Source organism: Sabethes cyaneus, chromosome 3, assembly GCF_943734655.1.
Source record: "Sabethes cyaneus chromosome 3, idSabCyanKW18_F2, whole genome shotgun sequence".
Lineage (NCBI taxonomy): Eukaryota > Metazoa > Arthropoda > Insecta > Diptera > Culicidae > Sabethes > Sabethes cyaneus.
Window position 1 is genome coordinate 75,425,303 of NC_071355.1, and position 18,609 is coordinate 75,443,911.

Consider the following 18,609-nt stretch of genomic DNA (forward strand, 5'->3'; position numbering starts at 1 on the left):
GATCTGAGAGCATGCCTCTGCATTAGGGTGTTTCCAGGTATGCTTCCGAATGTTTCGTCGTACAGAATTAGGTACTACTGTAAGACATTTCTCTGGCTGCAGCGAAGTTGATTAGCCTCAGGTCATTGTCGTTTGTGGTAAGATGGAGGCTTTCTCTACCAATAACGGCACGAAAAAATTCTGCGTCCGTCCCGTGCATTTGTGTCCCCGATGACCCCATCTCTATGTCATGTTCAAACCACATGACCATCAGCATTACTAAATGCGAGATTATGACATTCCACCGTATCAAATCGCCGATCGTATATGACTACAGAATTAACGGTCAGGTATTGAGAAGGGTCGATTGCGTTAACGATCTTGGTGTCACACTAGACTCGAAAATGGCGTTTGATCGTCATCGTGCACAGATAATCTCAAAAGCAACGCACCAGCTTGGATTTATAGCCAAAATTGGCCGAAATTTCAGTGACCCACATTGTCTCAAAGCACTTTATTGCGCATTAGTCCGACCGATCCTCGAAAACGCATGTATAGTGTGGACTCCACACCAGCTGTATTGGACCCTTCGAATTGAATGAGTTCAGAGAAAGTTTATACGACTGTCTCTACGTAATCTGCCTTGGCGTGACCCAAACAATTTGCCTCCGTATCCTGACCGCTGCCGTTTGCTTGGATTAGATACATTAGAATGTCGACGTAAGATTCAACAGGCTTTGTTCGTGGCCAAACTGTTAAATGGAGAAATTGACTCACCGAAATTACTGTCGCTTATGAATTTCTGTGCAGCTGAAAGGACTTTGAGGCCGTCATCATTGCTGACTAACCTGTTTCACCGTACCGAATTTGGCCGCAACGAACCAGTTACATCGTGTGTCAGAGTTTTTAGCTGTGTTGAGGAGTATTTCCAATTTGGCGAATCACTGAGTAAATTTAAGCGGTTGGTGAAAATAAATTTATTATAGATATTAGAGTAAGTTCATTTAGACTTATAAATCAGATGAAGTGTAAAACAAACAAATAAAACAAACAAATGTTCTGGGCACTCTCCATATGCCCTTTCGAGAAGATCATAGAACTCCTTTTTACGTCATCGGTTGTCGTACGTCGTTGCGTACACATTTATTAGACTGTAGTTGAAGAATTTGCCCTTAATCCTCAACACACATAGACGGTTATTGATGGGCATCCACCTAATGACACGCTTCATTTGTTTTCCATGTAATACGAGCCTGACTCCATGCTCTGCTTCATTGCCGTCACTGCACTGTAGTAGATGTCTAACAGGATCTACTGTGCGGAATTCGCGTTCTCCTGACAGTTGGCGGGGAATTTGTCGCAAGGTGAACATTTGGTCCATCGTGGAACATGCTTCTTCGCACTGGATAAACTGGTGGTCGTGAATTTATTATGTTTTCGATCTCCAAAGGCGTACTATGTAGGGCTTCATCAGTTGGAAACCTTCCCCATTTCACTTTATCCAGATTTGACTTCACGCTCTGGATCATGCGTTCCCAAGCGCCGCCCATGTGCGGGGAAGCCGGTGGGATGAAAGTCCATTCCGTGTTGGGTGTCGTGAACTCTTAGATGAGCTGTTCTTGGTCTTCAAAGCCTCCCGAAGCTCGATCGCTGAAGATGACGGATGGTACGCCTCTCCTAACCATGAATTTACGGATTACTTGATCAACAAAAGTTTTCTGCTGCAACCTTAGTGTATGAAACAGGATACGGCAGAGAATTTTTGTATGCAGAGTTGAGGTTAGTTTTAGTTACGTCCCAATAATTGCCGTATTCGTGTGGATGGCCCTTTTCGTGGATGACGTATGAGACCTTCCAATTTCGTAGGTAGTCCTTGTCCAAAATTGGTGGACCTACGACTGGTCCACATGATATTCTTCATTTGGACCTGAAGTCCAGCTTCACGAACATTCCAGCGTCCATGAGAATGCTGTCTGTCGAATTTGGTCAGCATTTGATCCGATCAAATTGATCGTAAACCGTTCAAGCAGGAATTTTGGCCATACTGTTTTGTTTAAGTAAGGGATCAATTTGGTTGCTTGCTGGCTCGGCTCGGTAGGATTCTAAACTTCCCGAAGGGAGTTCGTACTGTACTGTTAGCGGTACCTACTGGACCTATTCGCCGTTGTTGATGACCCTTTAGACTTTCTTAGGCAGTTTTCGGTCGACAGTTCCGCTCCGACGTTTGGTTTGAGGCTTTCGAGCCGTCGTTAATGTGTGCTTTTAGTTTTTCAGTACACGTCCTACGATGTTTGTGGACAATCTCATCATTTTTGCAATCTTATTTACAGACTATAATGGATTTTACAGGTGGCTGTGTACAGTTTTTTTTTCTTTCTTGTTTCCATGTTGTCTACTTTAGACAGGCACACAATCGAGTTTTTATATTTGTGGCTACAGAACTGTCAAAAATTGCAGTTTATTTCCGAAAAGTTATGGAACCTAGATGTGTTTAAGCAGATGTGGCCTACTTGTGGAGAAAAATCTACTTTCCTTGTGCTTTTGGATGCTGGCTATAACCATCAAGAACAATATGTTGCCTTGACATTGAAAACATCGTATTGTGTTGGACATGATGGTTTCACAGCTAGGGATGGGAAAACTATCATTAACTACTGATAGTTATCAGTAAGCAATAATATCACTAAGTATCAGTAAGGTTTCACTATTATTGATATTTACTGATATAGTTACACGTTGTCCCGTTAGAAAAATTAATTGGATTAAACTTATTAGTCGGTAGTTGCGTACGATAAACGTGGATGACACAATATATTGTAGTCATCGTTAGTAGCCTAAAGCCGGGGTAGCTCGCGCTGATTCAAGCAGTCGCCTCCATTTAACTCGAACTTTGGCCACTCGTCGCCAATTTTCCAGTCGTCTCAAAAGTCACAAATCACTTTCGACGTGATCGTGCCATCTTGCACATTGAGCCCCTGTTCCTGATGCCAGTAAGGTTGTTGAAGACAACTGTTTCCATCGCACTATCATCCGACATTCTCACGACGCGTCTGGCCCACCGTAGCCTACTGACTTTCGCCATATGTACGATGGGATTCTCTCCAAACAATGCCTGTAGCTCGTGATTAATACGTCTCCACCACTCTTCGCTTTCAGTTTGAACTCCGCCAAGTATCCGCAGTACCCTTTCGTTCGGACACGGCAAGGGCGCGTATATCCTCTATGAGCGACCTTACGAGTCCATAAAGAACTACTGACCTAATAAAAAATTTGTGCATTATCAGCTTCGTACCGTAGCATATGCTTCTTGATCGTAGCGTATAGCGAAGGACAAAGTAAGCTCGATTTCCCGCTTGACTGCGCCGCTGGATTGCCTTACTACTGTTGTCCACGGTCACCAGCAATCCAAAATAAACGAGTTCATCTACCACTTCTAGTTCGTCGCCGTCGAGGGTTACCATCCGTGAGAGGCACGCGTGTGGTTCCTTAGAGCCTCTTCCTTTCATGTATGTGATCTTTGACGTATTTATTATTAATCTGATCTTCCTAGACTACTGCCTTCAACCTGGCGTAGGTTGCCTCCACCATCGCATGGTTCATAGCTATGATATCAGTCATCTTGTCACCTTGTCTCAACCCTCGCCGTGTCTCGACGGGTGAGTCCCTGAGATGTGCACGAAACACACCACTCGATCCAATAGCTCTGGTCAGTAGCGTCAGTTTATCTTAGAAACCGTGTTCATCCAGTAAGTGCAATTGCTGGTCTTGATCGACTGATTCATGTCATGCGTAGGTATGATGAGCTCCCAACATATTTGCTGGGTGGTAAAAATCTGGTTCGTAGTTGTGCGAGCCTCCATAAAACCAGCTTGGTAAATTACAAAGTAAACTTACAATGAAGAACGCAGTTATAATATTACAATTTGCCATTTTTTACTTCAATGCCCTGATGAGTAAAATTTCTGATATTTACTGATAGTTATCAGCAACGTACTGAAATTACTGATAGTTATCAGTAGCGATTTTTAATGATAGTTCCCATCACTATTCACAGCCGTTGTTTTTGGCCAGAGCGCCAAAGTTTGGTAGCATTCGTTCATGTTCCCGATATTCAATAGTGTCAGAAACTTTCGTGGTTTTGTCCGCCGCATCCAAACTTTTTAAAATAATAATGAGCAATGTTTTTAGCTTGTAGCGCTAAACATTACATTTCTTCTAACCAACAAGGATTCGAGGCCTGTCATTGAAAAAGCCTGCAGACTGGTTTATGCTAACGACCTTAAAATTTACTAGATGATTCTTTGCGTCGAGGATTGTCACCGTCTTCAACTTCTCTTGGATACGTTTGTAAATTGTTGCAAAATTAATTACTTGGCTATGCGAAGTTATGACGTTCCACCAAATCAAATCACCAGTAGTTTTCGACTACAAAATTGACAACCATGTCCTAAAAAGGGTTGAGCACGTGAATGACTTTGGTGCTTCTCGGAATTTGATCGCAATGAACTGATGGCATCGTGTACTAGAACGCCTAGTCCTGTTGAACAATACTTTGAATTTGGTGAAGCTCTAGTTTATTATAGCTTAGTTCGTTAAGACTGATTATAGATGAATTGTAAAATAAAAAAATAAATAGAGGTGTCGGTCCTACTTAATACTAAACTAAAGTAATTTACCATGAAACCTATTGTCTGTTTTTGCTAGTTTATTTATGTCGCGAAAAATATCTAACTAATCTCTCATCAAACCATTTTCCTTACTAACCCGCGCTAATCTATCTTTTCCAGACGATCTTAACAAGGAGAAATCAAAGTACAAAGCAATTGCTGCCGAATTGGACTTAACCTTTGCCGATTTGTCCGGATACTAAACAACTACTAACAATCAGTCATCACATTTGTTTTCCGGCTCACCATTTAACGCTAACCAAGAATGACCTCCTAGTCGTTGCAGTCCGGGACAATATTTACAAGCGAACCGGTGACCAAATGCTTGGATCATTTAGAAATGAACGATCAAACACACTTGTATGCATGCACAAGGACAGTTAAATTCATTTATATGCGATGAATTCGTCTAGATTGTAAGCTTTTTGAATTGGATAAAAACGAGAGATTTTGTTGCTCCTTGAACATCTTTAAAAGATTTCTTTTTTTGTGTCTATTAAAAATAATCCGCTTAACTGCCTTTGATTGTTTGGGAAGCTTGCCAGTTTTAAAACCGACATCTGAGAATTGCAAACTAATTGCACTGTTTTGATATTGAATTTTTACATTCCATTATTCGATAAGTAAGCGTAACGAGATAAGCGTAAATTTTCGTTTTACAATAAAGCCACGAATTGAACCAAAGCAGCAGAATGCTACGTGTTGAACCCAGCGTCGAAGTGATGATCAAAGAATAATTTATTATCGTAAAGCTTTTTGTGATTGATGAACAGAGAGAACTCTAAACAGAAACTGATGAAATAATTCTCTAGCGACATTCCGGTAAAAAAAGAATAAAACTATAAATCATAGACAAATCGAAATCAACATGAATCGTTTTATTGTTCCGAACAAATTTTTGACAATCCTTAACCTAAATAACTGGATATTGACTCTCGGCGTCCAGCACCATCGGAATATAGTTCTGCACTTCGGTGAAGGCGACATACTTGTTGTTATCGCAGCTTCCGCTGGCCGAACGGGGAGCCGAGCTAACGACACCGTACAGAAAGAACACGGTTTCACCAGCTATCTCCTTACCGAGGGCGAAACCACCTCCGCTATCCCCCTGGCAGACGCTGGTTCCTGCATAAAATGAATTAGATCGAATGTCATCCTACGTTAATTAGGTTACGTTAAACCGGAAAGCTAGACCTACCTGTCGCGGGATCGCCGGCACAGAACTTATCACCGGTCAAAAATGGCCGATAGGAAACGGGGGAAAAATCTCTGCAAGTGTAGTAGTCTACGGTCGGAATATCGACCATCTTGAGGTTCGGACTAAGCTGACCACCCGAACTCGTCAATCCCCAGCCAGCGACTCTTCCGACACTGTTGGGCTTGATTCGCTTCTCGCTTTCAGTCCTTAGGTTTCTCTCCAAACAGATTGGTCTCACGTGCGACTTGAATACAATGAAGTCACTTAACACAACAATCGCTATATCCAGGTTGTAGTAACCGGAAAAGTCCTGATATTGGGGCTGTGTTATGAGTTCCCGCACCCGGATGATCTGCACTGGCAGACTCTCGATGGCATTCAGATCTCGTCGATACTTTCCGACGGTTATCAGGAATGATTTTAAATTGTGGAATGACGTAACGTCCCAGAAGCAGTGGGCAGCCGTTACCACCAGCCTCTCGGTAAGTATTGTTCCACCGCAAATGTACAACCAGTCGTCTGATTTTAGATCATCCACGGTGTCATTTTCCAAGTTGCGATAAATACCCGCGTGCCAAGGAACTTCCGCAATGGATGCGTTTTTGCCTCCGATAATGTACGCTTCCGCGTCTGGAGTTGGCGTTCCACAGACGGGTTCACAGCGAAAGACAGGACTAGTCCACACACCATCTACGCAGGTAAGTGTTTCGTTAATAGGACCTTCCGGTTTCTGGTATCCTACCTTACAGTCGATACGCACTCTGGTCGTCGGAGGTAGGGGACGTTTACACGTGATTTGTTTTCTTTGATACTCACAGGCTGGCTGGACGGTAATTCCATTGATTGGAATTTCCGAACAGTATCCTGAAATCGGAATTGGTTAAGTTGAGTTGTTTCAAAACGCTTCATTACTTACGCTCGCACTGTGGGAACGGATCCAGCCATTCTCCGTCGAGACAGGTGATAGTAGAAGCTCCCTTGATGGTGTATTTGTCATCGCACAGCACGTGCACTGAGTTAAAGTTTTCGATAAATTCTCCACTGTTGATTAGAACATCTTTAGCCATTTCGTCGAGGACAATATGACCATTCGACGGCTGTTCAGGTACCAAGCATGAGCCTGGGGCTCCGGTTACCGTCGGTGACGGCGTGGTTGTGGTCGTAGTCGTTGTTGTCGTACTCAACATTTTCGGTGTAGTTGTTGGCGGGGGTTTTCCACACAGCAACTCGTCTTCATCGGAACCGTCCCGACAATCGATGACTCCATCGCACTTAGAGTACCCGCCAATGCATGCACCATAGCTGCAACGAAAGGCAAACGACGGACAGAATGTCAATCCGCAGATCTTCTGCTGTTCGTCGGATTCGTCGTCGCAGTTTGGCAGACCGTCACAAACCAAGTCGCTTGGAATGCATTGCCCTGATTGGCACTGAAATTCCATGCTCCTAAAACGAAAAGCAAAATGAATTCCGTTGAATCGCATTTTCACTAGTGGAGCGAGCTTACGAACAGTTCCCGGCAGTGAACAACGTTTCACTGTACCCGGGACAGTGCAGATGTTCGTCGGAACCGTCGGTACATTCCTTGATCCCGTTGCACATGGCGTTTCCGTCGACGCATGCACCATACTGACAGCGAAATGCATAGCTCGGACAACGTATGAAAGCACAAGCCGTTGACGTTTCGTCCGATTTATCCTTACAATCGACCACACCATCGCACAGCTGGTGGGACTCGATGCACTGTCCGCTGGCACACTTCCATTCGTAGAAGTTACAAACCTTTCGTCGATCTCGGAAGAATGCTATCGAAAAGGATTTATACATAAATAAGCGTCGACTAAAATATTACTGATTAATGAAGATTTTAGACTTGGAGGTATATCAGGCATTTCCGTTATGTTAAGAGGACTTCCCAATTTATGCCTTCAATCATAAAATCATTACAACACTATTGACAGTAATTAAGGTAGTCGATTCGTTACACTTTTTGCGGCACGTTTGCGCTACAAATGAGTTTATGAGCGTAATTACACCGTCCGTGCATCAGATAATTGAATTGGTAGCACTATTAGCGATGGGAATTCCCTCCGACACGCAACGTTTCTATGCATCATTAGTTTTCCACGATCAACGCAATTTCAACAACCTTAACGTGCATCCTACTGTGATACCTTACATCAACTGTTGTTTGTGTCACGACTGAAAGGTCATTTTCGGCTGTGTTATCAGTTGCAAACGAAAGTCACAAACAAATTTTTAGTATCATTACTGGCGCACAGTTTGTCCCCCAGCGAATCGAAAATACATACACTGAATTTGCAACTGCATAGAAGGAGCCATCAATTCAGCACCGATCCAGATCAACACAATGCATTTCCACGTTGTTGTTTCGGAGCTGCGTTTCCACATTTATTAGAGCGACACACTTTATACAGCGCTTCTGATTCTGTCGGTCCGAAAAAGCACACTGAAGCAGGAGTTCATAGCTCCTGAAAAAACGATGGTCACTGATGCTTCTTGCGAGAATCGTTATCTCCGACCGTCGAAACCTGTTTTGTGCCAGAGCTGGGATTCACCTATATCGTTCGCAGGAGAAAGAAGCTTTGGACTGGATTGAAAAAGCGCGTGCGAACTTTGTGAACTTGAATTCTCAACTAGGTACTGTGATGCACTGCAGCAGCAGCATTGTGGACCGGAATCGGTGACGTCACAATGACGCTGATGATGTTTATGATTATGATGATCATTCATTCAGTAACCGATTGCTTACCTGGCTAAAGTAGAGTAAATTGCACGAAACGATATTCTGCGAAGTTATCGATGGAATGACAATGATTCTACCAAACTAGCGAATTAACGAACTTATCGAAAAGAATATCGAATTAGGTCGATGTCTGTATTCGAATATTATGTCCTCAGTTCGAGCATGAAAATGTAAATTGATATGTATGACAAATAAAAAAATTCTAATTTTAAATTAAAGAGCGCTCTTTTTGCTACAGCCATAAATATAAAAGGTAAAACTATACTTTTTTCAACAATATTGTAGGTAATAATTAACTCTACAATTGCACAATACACCCATTTTTCAAATGCTGTTTGGCTGTAGTAAAACAGGCAAAAACGAAGCAAAAAGAGCAAATCAAGCCTAACCACAAGAAAAGAAAGCCGAGAAAATCAAATGTTTTGAATTGCTCGCAATATTATAATATAACGAGCGATTCAAAACGTAGTTAACAATCTTTGTATCTTATATATAAAAATGGAATATATATAAAAATGGTCAGTATGTTCCTTATAGAATTGAAAATTACTGAACCGATCGGCGTGAAAATTTGCATGTAGGGGTATATGAGGCCGGAGAAGGTTCTTGTGACGGTTAGAGACCCCTCCCCTCACTAAGAGGGGGGGGAGCTCCCATATAAATGAAATACAAATTTCTGCATAATTCGGAAGTAATCAAGCAACTGGAACCAAGCTTACATGAGGGGGTTTTTGGATGCAAGACTTTTTTCTATGATAACTTAGGACCCTCCCTCATTTAGGAGGGTAGGCTCCCATACAAATGAGATACACATTTCCTCATAACTCGACAAGTAATCAAGCAAATTGAAATAAATTTGACATGTGGGCGTTGGGGCTCCCTTATAAATGAAAAACAAAATTCCTCATATTTCAAGAACTGTTTAAGCAAATGGAACCAAAATTGGCATGTGAGGGTTTTAGGAGACAGGAATTTTTTCTATGATGAATTATGACCCCTCCCCCTTTAAGAGGGAGAGCTGCCATGCAAATGAAATACAAATTTTCTGATATCTCGAGTACTAATCAAGCAAACGAAACCAAATTTGGCATGTGTAGGATTTTGGAGGCATGAATTTATTTTATGTTGGTTTGAGACCCCATACCCCTCGCCTCTGCGTCATACTTCAAGTCAGTCATCGCCTCTGCGTCATACTTCAAGTCAGTTAAGCTTATCGTCATCCGGTCCGGGACGTCTATCACAACGCATTATGGAAACCCCTGATCCGCCTAGCTCAGTCGAGCCTGCCGTAGTCTCCGAATCGCAATCGCAATTGTCTCGTTCCTGCCATCCAAGTCGTCCCGGCCCTGAGTCTAGTGCTGGCGAAGGGGTTTTCCACGCTGCCCTCCATGGCAAGTATCCTAACAGTATCGGAAACCATCGCTCTGATGAATTTTCAATTCCTAGGATGGCACCCCTAGCAAGCAACGTCCCACCAGCCACGTCGAATGTCCTGATTTATTATCAAAACGTTGGCGGAATAAACAATACCCTAGCCGAGTACCAGTCAGCCCTCAGCGACGCCTGCTATGATGTCTACGCTTTCACTGAAACGTGGTTGAACGAGAATACGTTGACGAACCAGCTGTTCAACGACTCGTACTCCGTATATCGACAGGACCGGTCGTCTTTAAATAGTTTCAAACGCACAGGAGGTGGTGTATTGTTAGCTGTTCTTTCATGTTTCAAGTCTCGTACGGTTAATCCTCCAGATTGCTCAGCGGTTGAACAATTATGGGTCGCAATTACTACTGCTGACGGAACACTCTATCTATGCGTGGTATATATTCCTCCTGATCGAGTAAACGATGAAACTCTAATTGAAAAACATGTTAATTCACTCAACTGGATTATTTCGCAACTGGGGCCCCGAGATAAAATTATCATTTTTGGTGATTTTAATTTAAGCGCGATTACTTGGCAGTGCAACCCTTACGGATCTTTCTTTCCGGTCACGTCTCTGTCCTCTATTGGAATAGCACCGCGAAAATTGCTCGATGCATATTGCACCGCTGGACTCAAACAGATAAGTGGAATTGTAAACGAAAATCATCGCACGCTTGATCTATGTTTCGCTGCCGATGAATTATGCGCAGACTGTTTGGTTATCGAGGCTCCGTCACCGCTCGTAAAGCTTTGTAGGCATCATCCTCCTTTGCTTACGCATTTAAAGATTAGCCCACAACTACGCTTTCGGGACACTTCTGAAAGCCTGTCGTATGATTTCACTAAGGCAAATTTCCACGGCATGAACGATTTTTCTACACTTGTTGATTGGAACGAGGCCCTTCGCGATCATGACGCCAATCTCGCAGCATCGACTATCTCTAGCATTATCCTTTATGCTATCGACCAGTTTGTACCCGTAAAAACTAAGCGTGTATCATCTAAACCAGCCTGGACAAACCGCGATCTTAAAACGGTGAAACGTGCTGCCCTTAGACAACACAGTAAGCATCGCATTGAAGCCACGAAGACAAGATATTTAGAAGCAAATGCTAATTATAAACTACTTAACGATCGCCTGTATAACGCGTACCAGAACAATCTGCAACGCCGCCTCAAGGCAAACCCTAGAAGCTTTTGGCGCCACGTGAATGAGCAACGGAAAGAATCAGGGTTGCCTTCTATGATGTCCAATGGTTTATTCGAAGCTGACTCCACTGCTGACATCGCAGACTTGTTTCGTTCTCATTTTAGTAACGTGTTCACAAATGAACGTCTCGAACCGCAGGATGTAATTGTCGCTACCGGAAATGTTCCCCAACTTTCTGCACCCGCATTGCCGTTTGTTATCACCGTTGACATGCTTTTATCAGCTGGAAAAGCCTTAAAATCATCTAAGGGACACGGCCCTGACGGTATCCCGTCAGTCATTCTGAAACGCTGCATGGAGACCCTTGCGACACCTCTTGCAACAGTATTTAACTTATCCTTAGCTACAGGCGTATTCCCAAACTGCTGGAAACAATCGTATGTTTTTCCTGTTTTTAAGAAAGGTTGCAAGCGAATCGTATCGAATTATCGAGGCATTGCTGCGTTAAGTGCCACTTCTAAACTGTTCGAGTTAATTATTCTTCAAGAGCTAGTCCAGAGATACAAACATTACATTTCGCCTGATCAGCACGGATTCATGCCAAAACGATCTACGTCAACCAACTTAACCTGCTTCACGTCGTTTGTAATACGACAAATAGAGACTTGCAATCAAGTGGACGCAATATACACAGACTTAACCGCAGCATTTGATACTATGAACCATCAAATAGCGATAGCTAAATTTGATAAACTGGGCATGGATGAACATTTGCTTCTTTGGCTCCAATCTTACCTAAGCGGTCGGAGTATGTCTGTTAAAATAGGTGATCATATTTCATCTCCGTTCTCAGTTTGGTCCGGCGTTCCACAAGGGAGTCATCTTGGGCCTTTTTTATTCTTGTCATATATGAACGATGTCAATTTCATTTTGAATTGCATGAAACTCTCGTACGCCGACGATTTAAAGCTATACTATACTATAAAACAACCACAAGATGCACTTTTCCTACAAAAACAGCTGGAAGTTTTCGCAGAATGGTGCCGAATGAACCGCATGTCGCTGAACGTATCCAAATGCTCGATAATCTCTTTTGGTCGAAGACAATCACTATTCCACTTTAACTATGCCTTAGAGGGTGTGCAGTTAAAGCGCGAATCAACAGTCAAAGATTTGGGAATCCTAATCGACACTAAACTAACCTTTAAGGATCACGTCACTTACATCGTGTCAAAAGCCTCTTCGCAGCTGGGCTTTTTATTTCGCTTTGCGAAGAAGTTTAAAGATGTTTACTGCCTGAAAACTCTATATTGCTCGATTGTGCGACCTGTCCTAGAATATGCGTCCATCGTCTGGTCTCCTTATTACCAGAACGAAACTCAACGCATTGAGGCTATTCAGCGAAAATTCATCCGCTTCGCTCTACGTCATCTCAGGTGGACGGCTCCATTAAATCTGCCTAGCTATAAAAGCAGATGCATGCTTATTAATTTGGAACTACTAGAGGAGAGACGGAATGTAGCAAAAGCGTCCTTTATTGGTGATCTCTTGCAAGGACACATCGATTGTTCTGCGCTGCTCAGTACCTTGGATATCAGCATACGTCGCCGTAATCTTCGGTCCCATTCGTTCCTCAGCATTGGTCCTGCGAGAAGAAATTATGGACTTAACGAGCCAATGCGTAGCATGTCTCGTGTATTCAACAAATGTTATAACGTATTTAATTTTAATGTATCTCGACAAACTAATAAGTGTAGTTTTAAGCGTGTATTATGTTAATTTATGTTGTCTATGCGTGTGTACCTTTATGCATCTATAGTTATATAGCACAATCTGTCATTGGGGTGATTTTTTACCTGTTGACTAAGCAATTAAATAAATAAATACCCCTGTGGTAGGGGGATAAGGACTCTCATAGAAATGAAACAGAATTGTTTGCGTAACTCAAAAACTAATCGAGCTAGTGAAATTTTGGACTGTTCCATAAAACATAACAGTCAATAACAAGACCACCAAAAACTATCAGAAATCACCTCTGTTTAGGTCAGTGGTGCCCAGGCATCGGCATGGTGCGGGCCAAATCAGATCGCCCGGGCGCGCCCGCCGAATGCCGCGGGCTGCAATAATCTCTGGCCATTCATGTGCATAACAAAATGTAAAATAGGCGACAACAAAAACCATTTTCTAGGAATCACCATAAAATTTAAACCAAAAAGCATTCAAATTCACAACATGCACGAGGCATAACGATTAAACTGAGAGACTCCTATGTCATCAAAAAACTTTCTCCTAAGTCCACCATCTTTCAAATCAGTCCGCGGGCCGCAGTTTGGCCATCACTGGTGTAGAGTTTGGACCAGTGATGAGAAAAACACTAGTCGGATTTTGATTCAGGGGTTTTTAAGGAACTTCTGAAGCTTCAGAGACATTCCTATAAATTAACGTGATTTTAAGCGTAGTAATACACTTTCTTGCGTACCTATGTCCCAATTTTACTTTCACAAAACGATTTCTTGACAAAATTATTAAGGAAGGTGATTTACAAAATAAGCTTTCACCGATTGTTAGAAGCAAATAAACATGTTATGCTGGTTTTGTAGCATTGATAGAAACATATTATATTCAATGAGTGTTGAGGTCTTTGCCTAATTTTAAAATTGCCGATAAATTCGTAAGTTCAATAATTGGAGCAACGTAAAACACCCCTTCCAGTTTTATTGCACACTTGTTTTTTCTTGTCCTAACCCCTGTTTTTTCTGCAACGCCAGTTCACTTCTTGACAGTACGCTTTTCTGCGGTGTTGCTTTTTGTTTATCAACGGAAGCGATGGGAGCCGTGGTTTTACGTATTGCGATTTTCCCGTTTTTCACCGTTTATTGCGAGATTTCCAGGTCCACAATGGATGCTAAGGTATTCCTAAAGTATGTATATGAAAGTGGCTTTGTCCACAAATAAAAAAATCAGAGAGGTTGTGTACAAGCCACGACCGCATATAGGTGACGCAGGACTACGCAATATAGTTACTATATATATAGTTCGGCGGATAGAAAACCAGGCGAATTGGCATCCCTGATTTATGAAATTAAATTTGAAATTATGGTGAAATGTGCACGTTTTTACGAAAAATAATCACTGGCGGGTGTTGAAAATGACTAGTTCTATGAAAATAAAGTGTGTTTTTTTAACATTACTCCAGCATTTTGGATTTTGAAAAGCTTTTGGCTCCGCTTTTGACGTTTATTTGGCTCCCGATTTTCTATCCGCCGAACTATATATATAGTAACTATACTACGCAAGTCTCTTTGTGGCGATAGTAGCATATATCCATGTAATAATACGATTCTTCATGTATACATGCTACATGCAGCATATATAGGGTTTGTTGACACTGCAGGTTGAGAATGATGCTGATGCAAAGCAGCAAATAAAACGTTCAAAACTATTCTCGGATAAGAGACTCACTGATTTTCTTCGCATTGAGAAATCTGCGTCACGTCACATGCACAAATGCACGACAACAGTTTCGAACAAATTCTTGCAGTATCTATATGGACACAATCTGGCAAAAGGGAAGGATGACCGCTCACTTTTCGTTGACGTTTCACCTTCAGGACATCAATTTGGACTAATTTCAATCTTAATTGTTGAAGGCGGTTGAAGAAAAGGGCTGGTTTTATACTTTAAGAAAATTGGTTACCTTCAGGACATCGCATTGGACTAAGTTTAATGCTGGAACGATAACATCGGTTGAAGAAGAGGGGTGGTTTTGCACTCTGAGGTACTTCCCGAGCACAGATATCAAATTGGGATAGGTTTAAACGCCGTAAAGTATCTATTAGGACGAGGAGTTTCTGTCACTTTTTTTGCAAAAAGCACGTGCAAACCATGATGACGTCTTTTCTTCGACCAATCAGGATGTGAGGATTTCTATTTGGACAATGCTTCATTATTATCAGTTTTTCAATAATGTACACTTACGAAATAATAGCGTTCTTCATTTGAGCCAATTCTTAGAAGGTGTTGCGATCGATTGGTGAAAAAATATTGAAAATCGATCGGGAAACCGCTAAGCAATTAGCGTTCAAAACCTGACCACGCTACCCAGCCAAACCTTGCCGTAAGACGTAGTCCTACGTTCAAACTGCAAGTAACTAACTAACCAACAAAGCAGCATTTTTCTATGACGTCATCTCACTTTCAGGACATCAATTTGGACTAGATTCAATGTTTAAAGATAAAACCGGTTGAAGAAAAGGGGTAGTTTTGCGAACTTTTTTGTAAAAGGAAACCAGAAATCACACTAAAAATATGATATATTTAACTGTCGTCTCTGCTTGTGAAGCAAGGTAATCATGAAGAAAATTTATGGAGACATTTGACCTTGAAACTTTTCGTTAATTTTCACTATTTAGTGATTGAAAACGAAAATTGTAATAAAAACTACATAAATGCTACATTTATTATGAATTGATTGATATTCAAACAATTTGTATTCTTTCAGAATTGACAGAGCTCTAGCGTTCAAAATCTTTCATTTTTTCGAGACGCTCGCATGTTTTGATTTTTAGGAATGACACCCTATCCCAAACCTTGCCATAAGACGTAGTCCTACGTCGAAGATTTCGTCACCTCGTGATCGTGATAATTTTCGTCAGGGCTCGTGCGCAATAAAGAAAACCACAGCATAAAATAAAAGGCATGAAGGTTGTATTCATGAATTTGCGGATCAGAGGACTTATCTCATCGTCAACCGGTGATGCACTATGGGTTGCGCGTATTTTTATCATTTGTTTTTTCAGAGATATACCTACCTGTTTATTATTTTTATAGGATTTTGGAACCAATAAAGGAACTAGTGAATCACAAATCGAGACTACCTAACATCTAGCTATTGTGGACATTTGCAACAACATTACACTTTTGCTCTCCTAAAGCCTAAACACCTAAATATAAAGCACGTTGGTATGTTACTGTCGGAAGTGAACCAGGAATTACAAGCGAAGCATTACTGTCACTTAAAATAAAGTCCAGTGAGTACGCTTTATCCGCTGTAACTGTTGTTTCGTTTGCATTCGGTGGAACATATTATTGTTATTATTAGTTCAGATGCTCAAATTAATACGCAATCGCCTACATATAAAGGGAACATTGCAGACTCGATGCGGGCCCGCTAAATGGAATCACATTGCGGGATTGAATGATTGGAAAAACGTGAAAGGATTTCGCATAGCTAGTAATCTGACGGACAATCATATGCACTTTGAAAATAATAAAATGTAGATTATCCTAGCTGTGCAGGTTATCAGCCAATCGGTGGCAGATGCTCTGAGATTTATGCAGATCCGTATTGAAAAGTTTAGTGAATGCCGAGGGACGATAGAGTTCATGGAATTATTCAACAACCACTTCGACATAGGTAATTCTAAGCATTCTTGAATTTATTAGTTAACTAAATCAGTCTCAAAATGCCAAAAACGAGTTTGATTTCTACAGATTCGATGATTTGATTAACTTTTTCAGGTTATACTATGTACGAAATCGATACTGATTTTAAAGCACCGCTATCAGACAAAAATTTTGATTTATATAAAAAAGCTTTTGAATATGCCGAAAATTATATCCGTACAATTACGCTTGATGACGGAACTCCAATTCTATAGTCAAAAAACAAAACCGGTTTTTTTAGGATTTCTTGTAGTAATTGAGTTTTCAACGAATGTACGCTGATTACTGCGAAAGAAAACTAAATGGGCACTTCGAAGAACCTGAAAGTCTAGTATCTGTACAAAATCGCCTTTGGAAAAATATTTACATACCGATTCTCCCAGGATCATATCGAAATATTCTTCGGTGCCATTTAGTAGTAAATCGGGGAGTAATAATAACGCTTGTCAACTTGAACCGGTTTAAACCGCGAGTACACCAAAAAGCGGACGAAGTCTTCCAACGTTCCAACAAGATTTTTTACGTATTACGATTAACCTAAACGAATATGATGTCTGTGTTAGAAAAGTGCGCTAGAAAAAGTGATAAACGCTCCTTATCTCACAAGTTTCCTTAGGACCGCGTAGTGACGTTACGATACTACCGATACTGAATCGAAATCGATCCGTTTTTCGTGATCTTTAATAATTTTAAATCGATGCATACTGTTTGATACTTTCTAAATATCGATGAATTTGGAAAGAATCGAAAAGTATCCAAAACCAGCAGGCCGTCCCACACTTACATTACATATTGCAACGTACTATCAACATAGGCACTAAGCCAGAGAAAATTCAATTATCTGCCCTTCTTCACAGAGCTCAGAAACAAAAATTCGTAAAGTTGCACACGTTCCTTAGATCCTTATGCATAAACGGCATTCTTATTAGTTCGATCAGGGCTCCAGTTTTAGTGGTTCTGAAGCTTTAATAACAGAAAAAATCGGCATTTCGGTGAATTGTTTACAGGAGCTCAGATTTTTAGTTAGTGAGGATTGAGCGGTCTGAATAAATGCCTATTCAGATTGACAGCCAACCATCGTCGTCATTGGCTTGTCTAAGGCACAAAATGTCAATGATCTTTTTCTGTGATACTAGCGAATCGAGAAACGATGCTTTTCTAAATTTCAACGTCACTAGGACCGCGATAAACCTAGACCAATTTGATCATGATCGGTGTTAGGGCCAGAGAAAGTGACAAAAAGCGCTGCAGTGTGTACTAATATTATACTCAAAATACCCGATTTTTAATTGCATTTGTGCGAAATTTTGGCGATCTTGTAAAATCAATATTGCTACAATCGCCTTTACCGAAGTGTACAACTGCAATAAAAAAACAACAAAAATCTAGGTTTTTATCGTATTAATTTTGCTTTATTTTATCACATTTTACGTGACTGACATTCTCTAGCGATTATTGGGCTTCTGCTTACTTACTTACTTAGGTGGCTTCCCGTCCGAAGACAAAGCCTGTTGAACAAAATTTCTCCATGTAACTCGGTTGAGGGCTACCGCTCTCCAATTCCTCGGACACCGAGTACTCTCCGCCAGATCTCGCTCCACCTGGTCTAACCATCTTGCTCGCTGCGCTCCTGGTCGTCTTGTTCCTACCAGATTTTAGGCGAACACCATCTTTGCAGGGTAGTTGTCCGGCATTCTTGCAACATGCCCTGCCCATCGCATCCGTCCAGCTTTAGCTACCTTCTGGATACTGGGTTCGCCATAGAGCTGTGCGAGTTCATGGTTCATCCTCCGCCTCCATACTCCGTTCTCCTGTACGCCGCCGAAGATCGTTCTTAGCACTCGTCGTTCGAAGACTCCGAGCACTCGCAGGTCCTCCTCGAGCATTGTCCATGTTACATGCCCGTAGAGAACAACCGGTCTAATAAGCGTCTTGTACAGGGTGCACTTTGTACGGGGACTTAGTCTGCTTTTAGTGC

The 18,609-nt window shown here is 41.6% G+C and overlaps 1 protein-coding gene across 1 annotated transcript; it reads right to left on the minus strand.

Moving 5' to 3' along the window:
• Positions 1–5,559: 5,559 nt before the first annotated feature.
• LOC128743636 (modular serine protease-like) lies at positions 5,560–8,335 on the minus strand. The gene is made up of 5 exons (XM_053840250.1): positions 8,157–8,335; positions 7,352–7,649; positions 6,761–7,290; positions 5,845–6,708; positions 5,560–5,771 (listed from the first exon to the last, which is right to left on the minus strand). The coding sequence occupies exons 1-5, from the start codon at positions 8,254–8,256 to the stop codon at positions 5,560–5,562; spliced, it is 2,004 nt and encodes a 667-aa protein (XP_053696225.1). The 5' UTR covers positions 8,257–8,335.
• Positions 8,336–18,609: the final 10,274 nt, after the last annotated feature.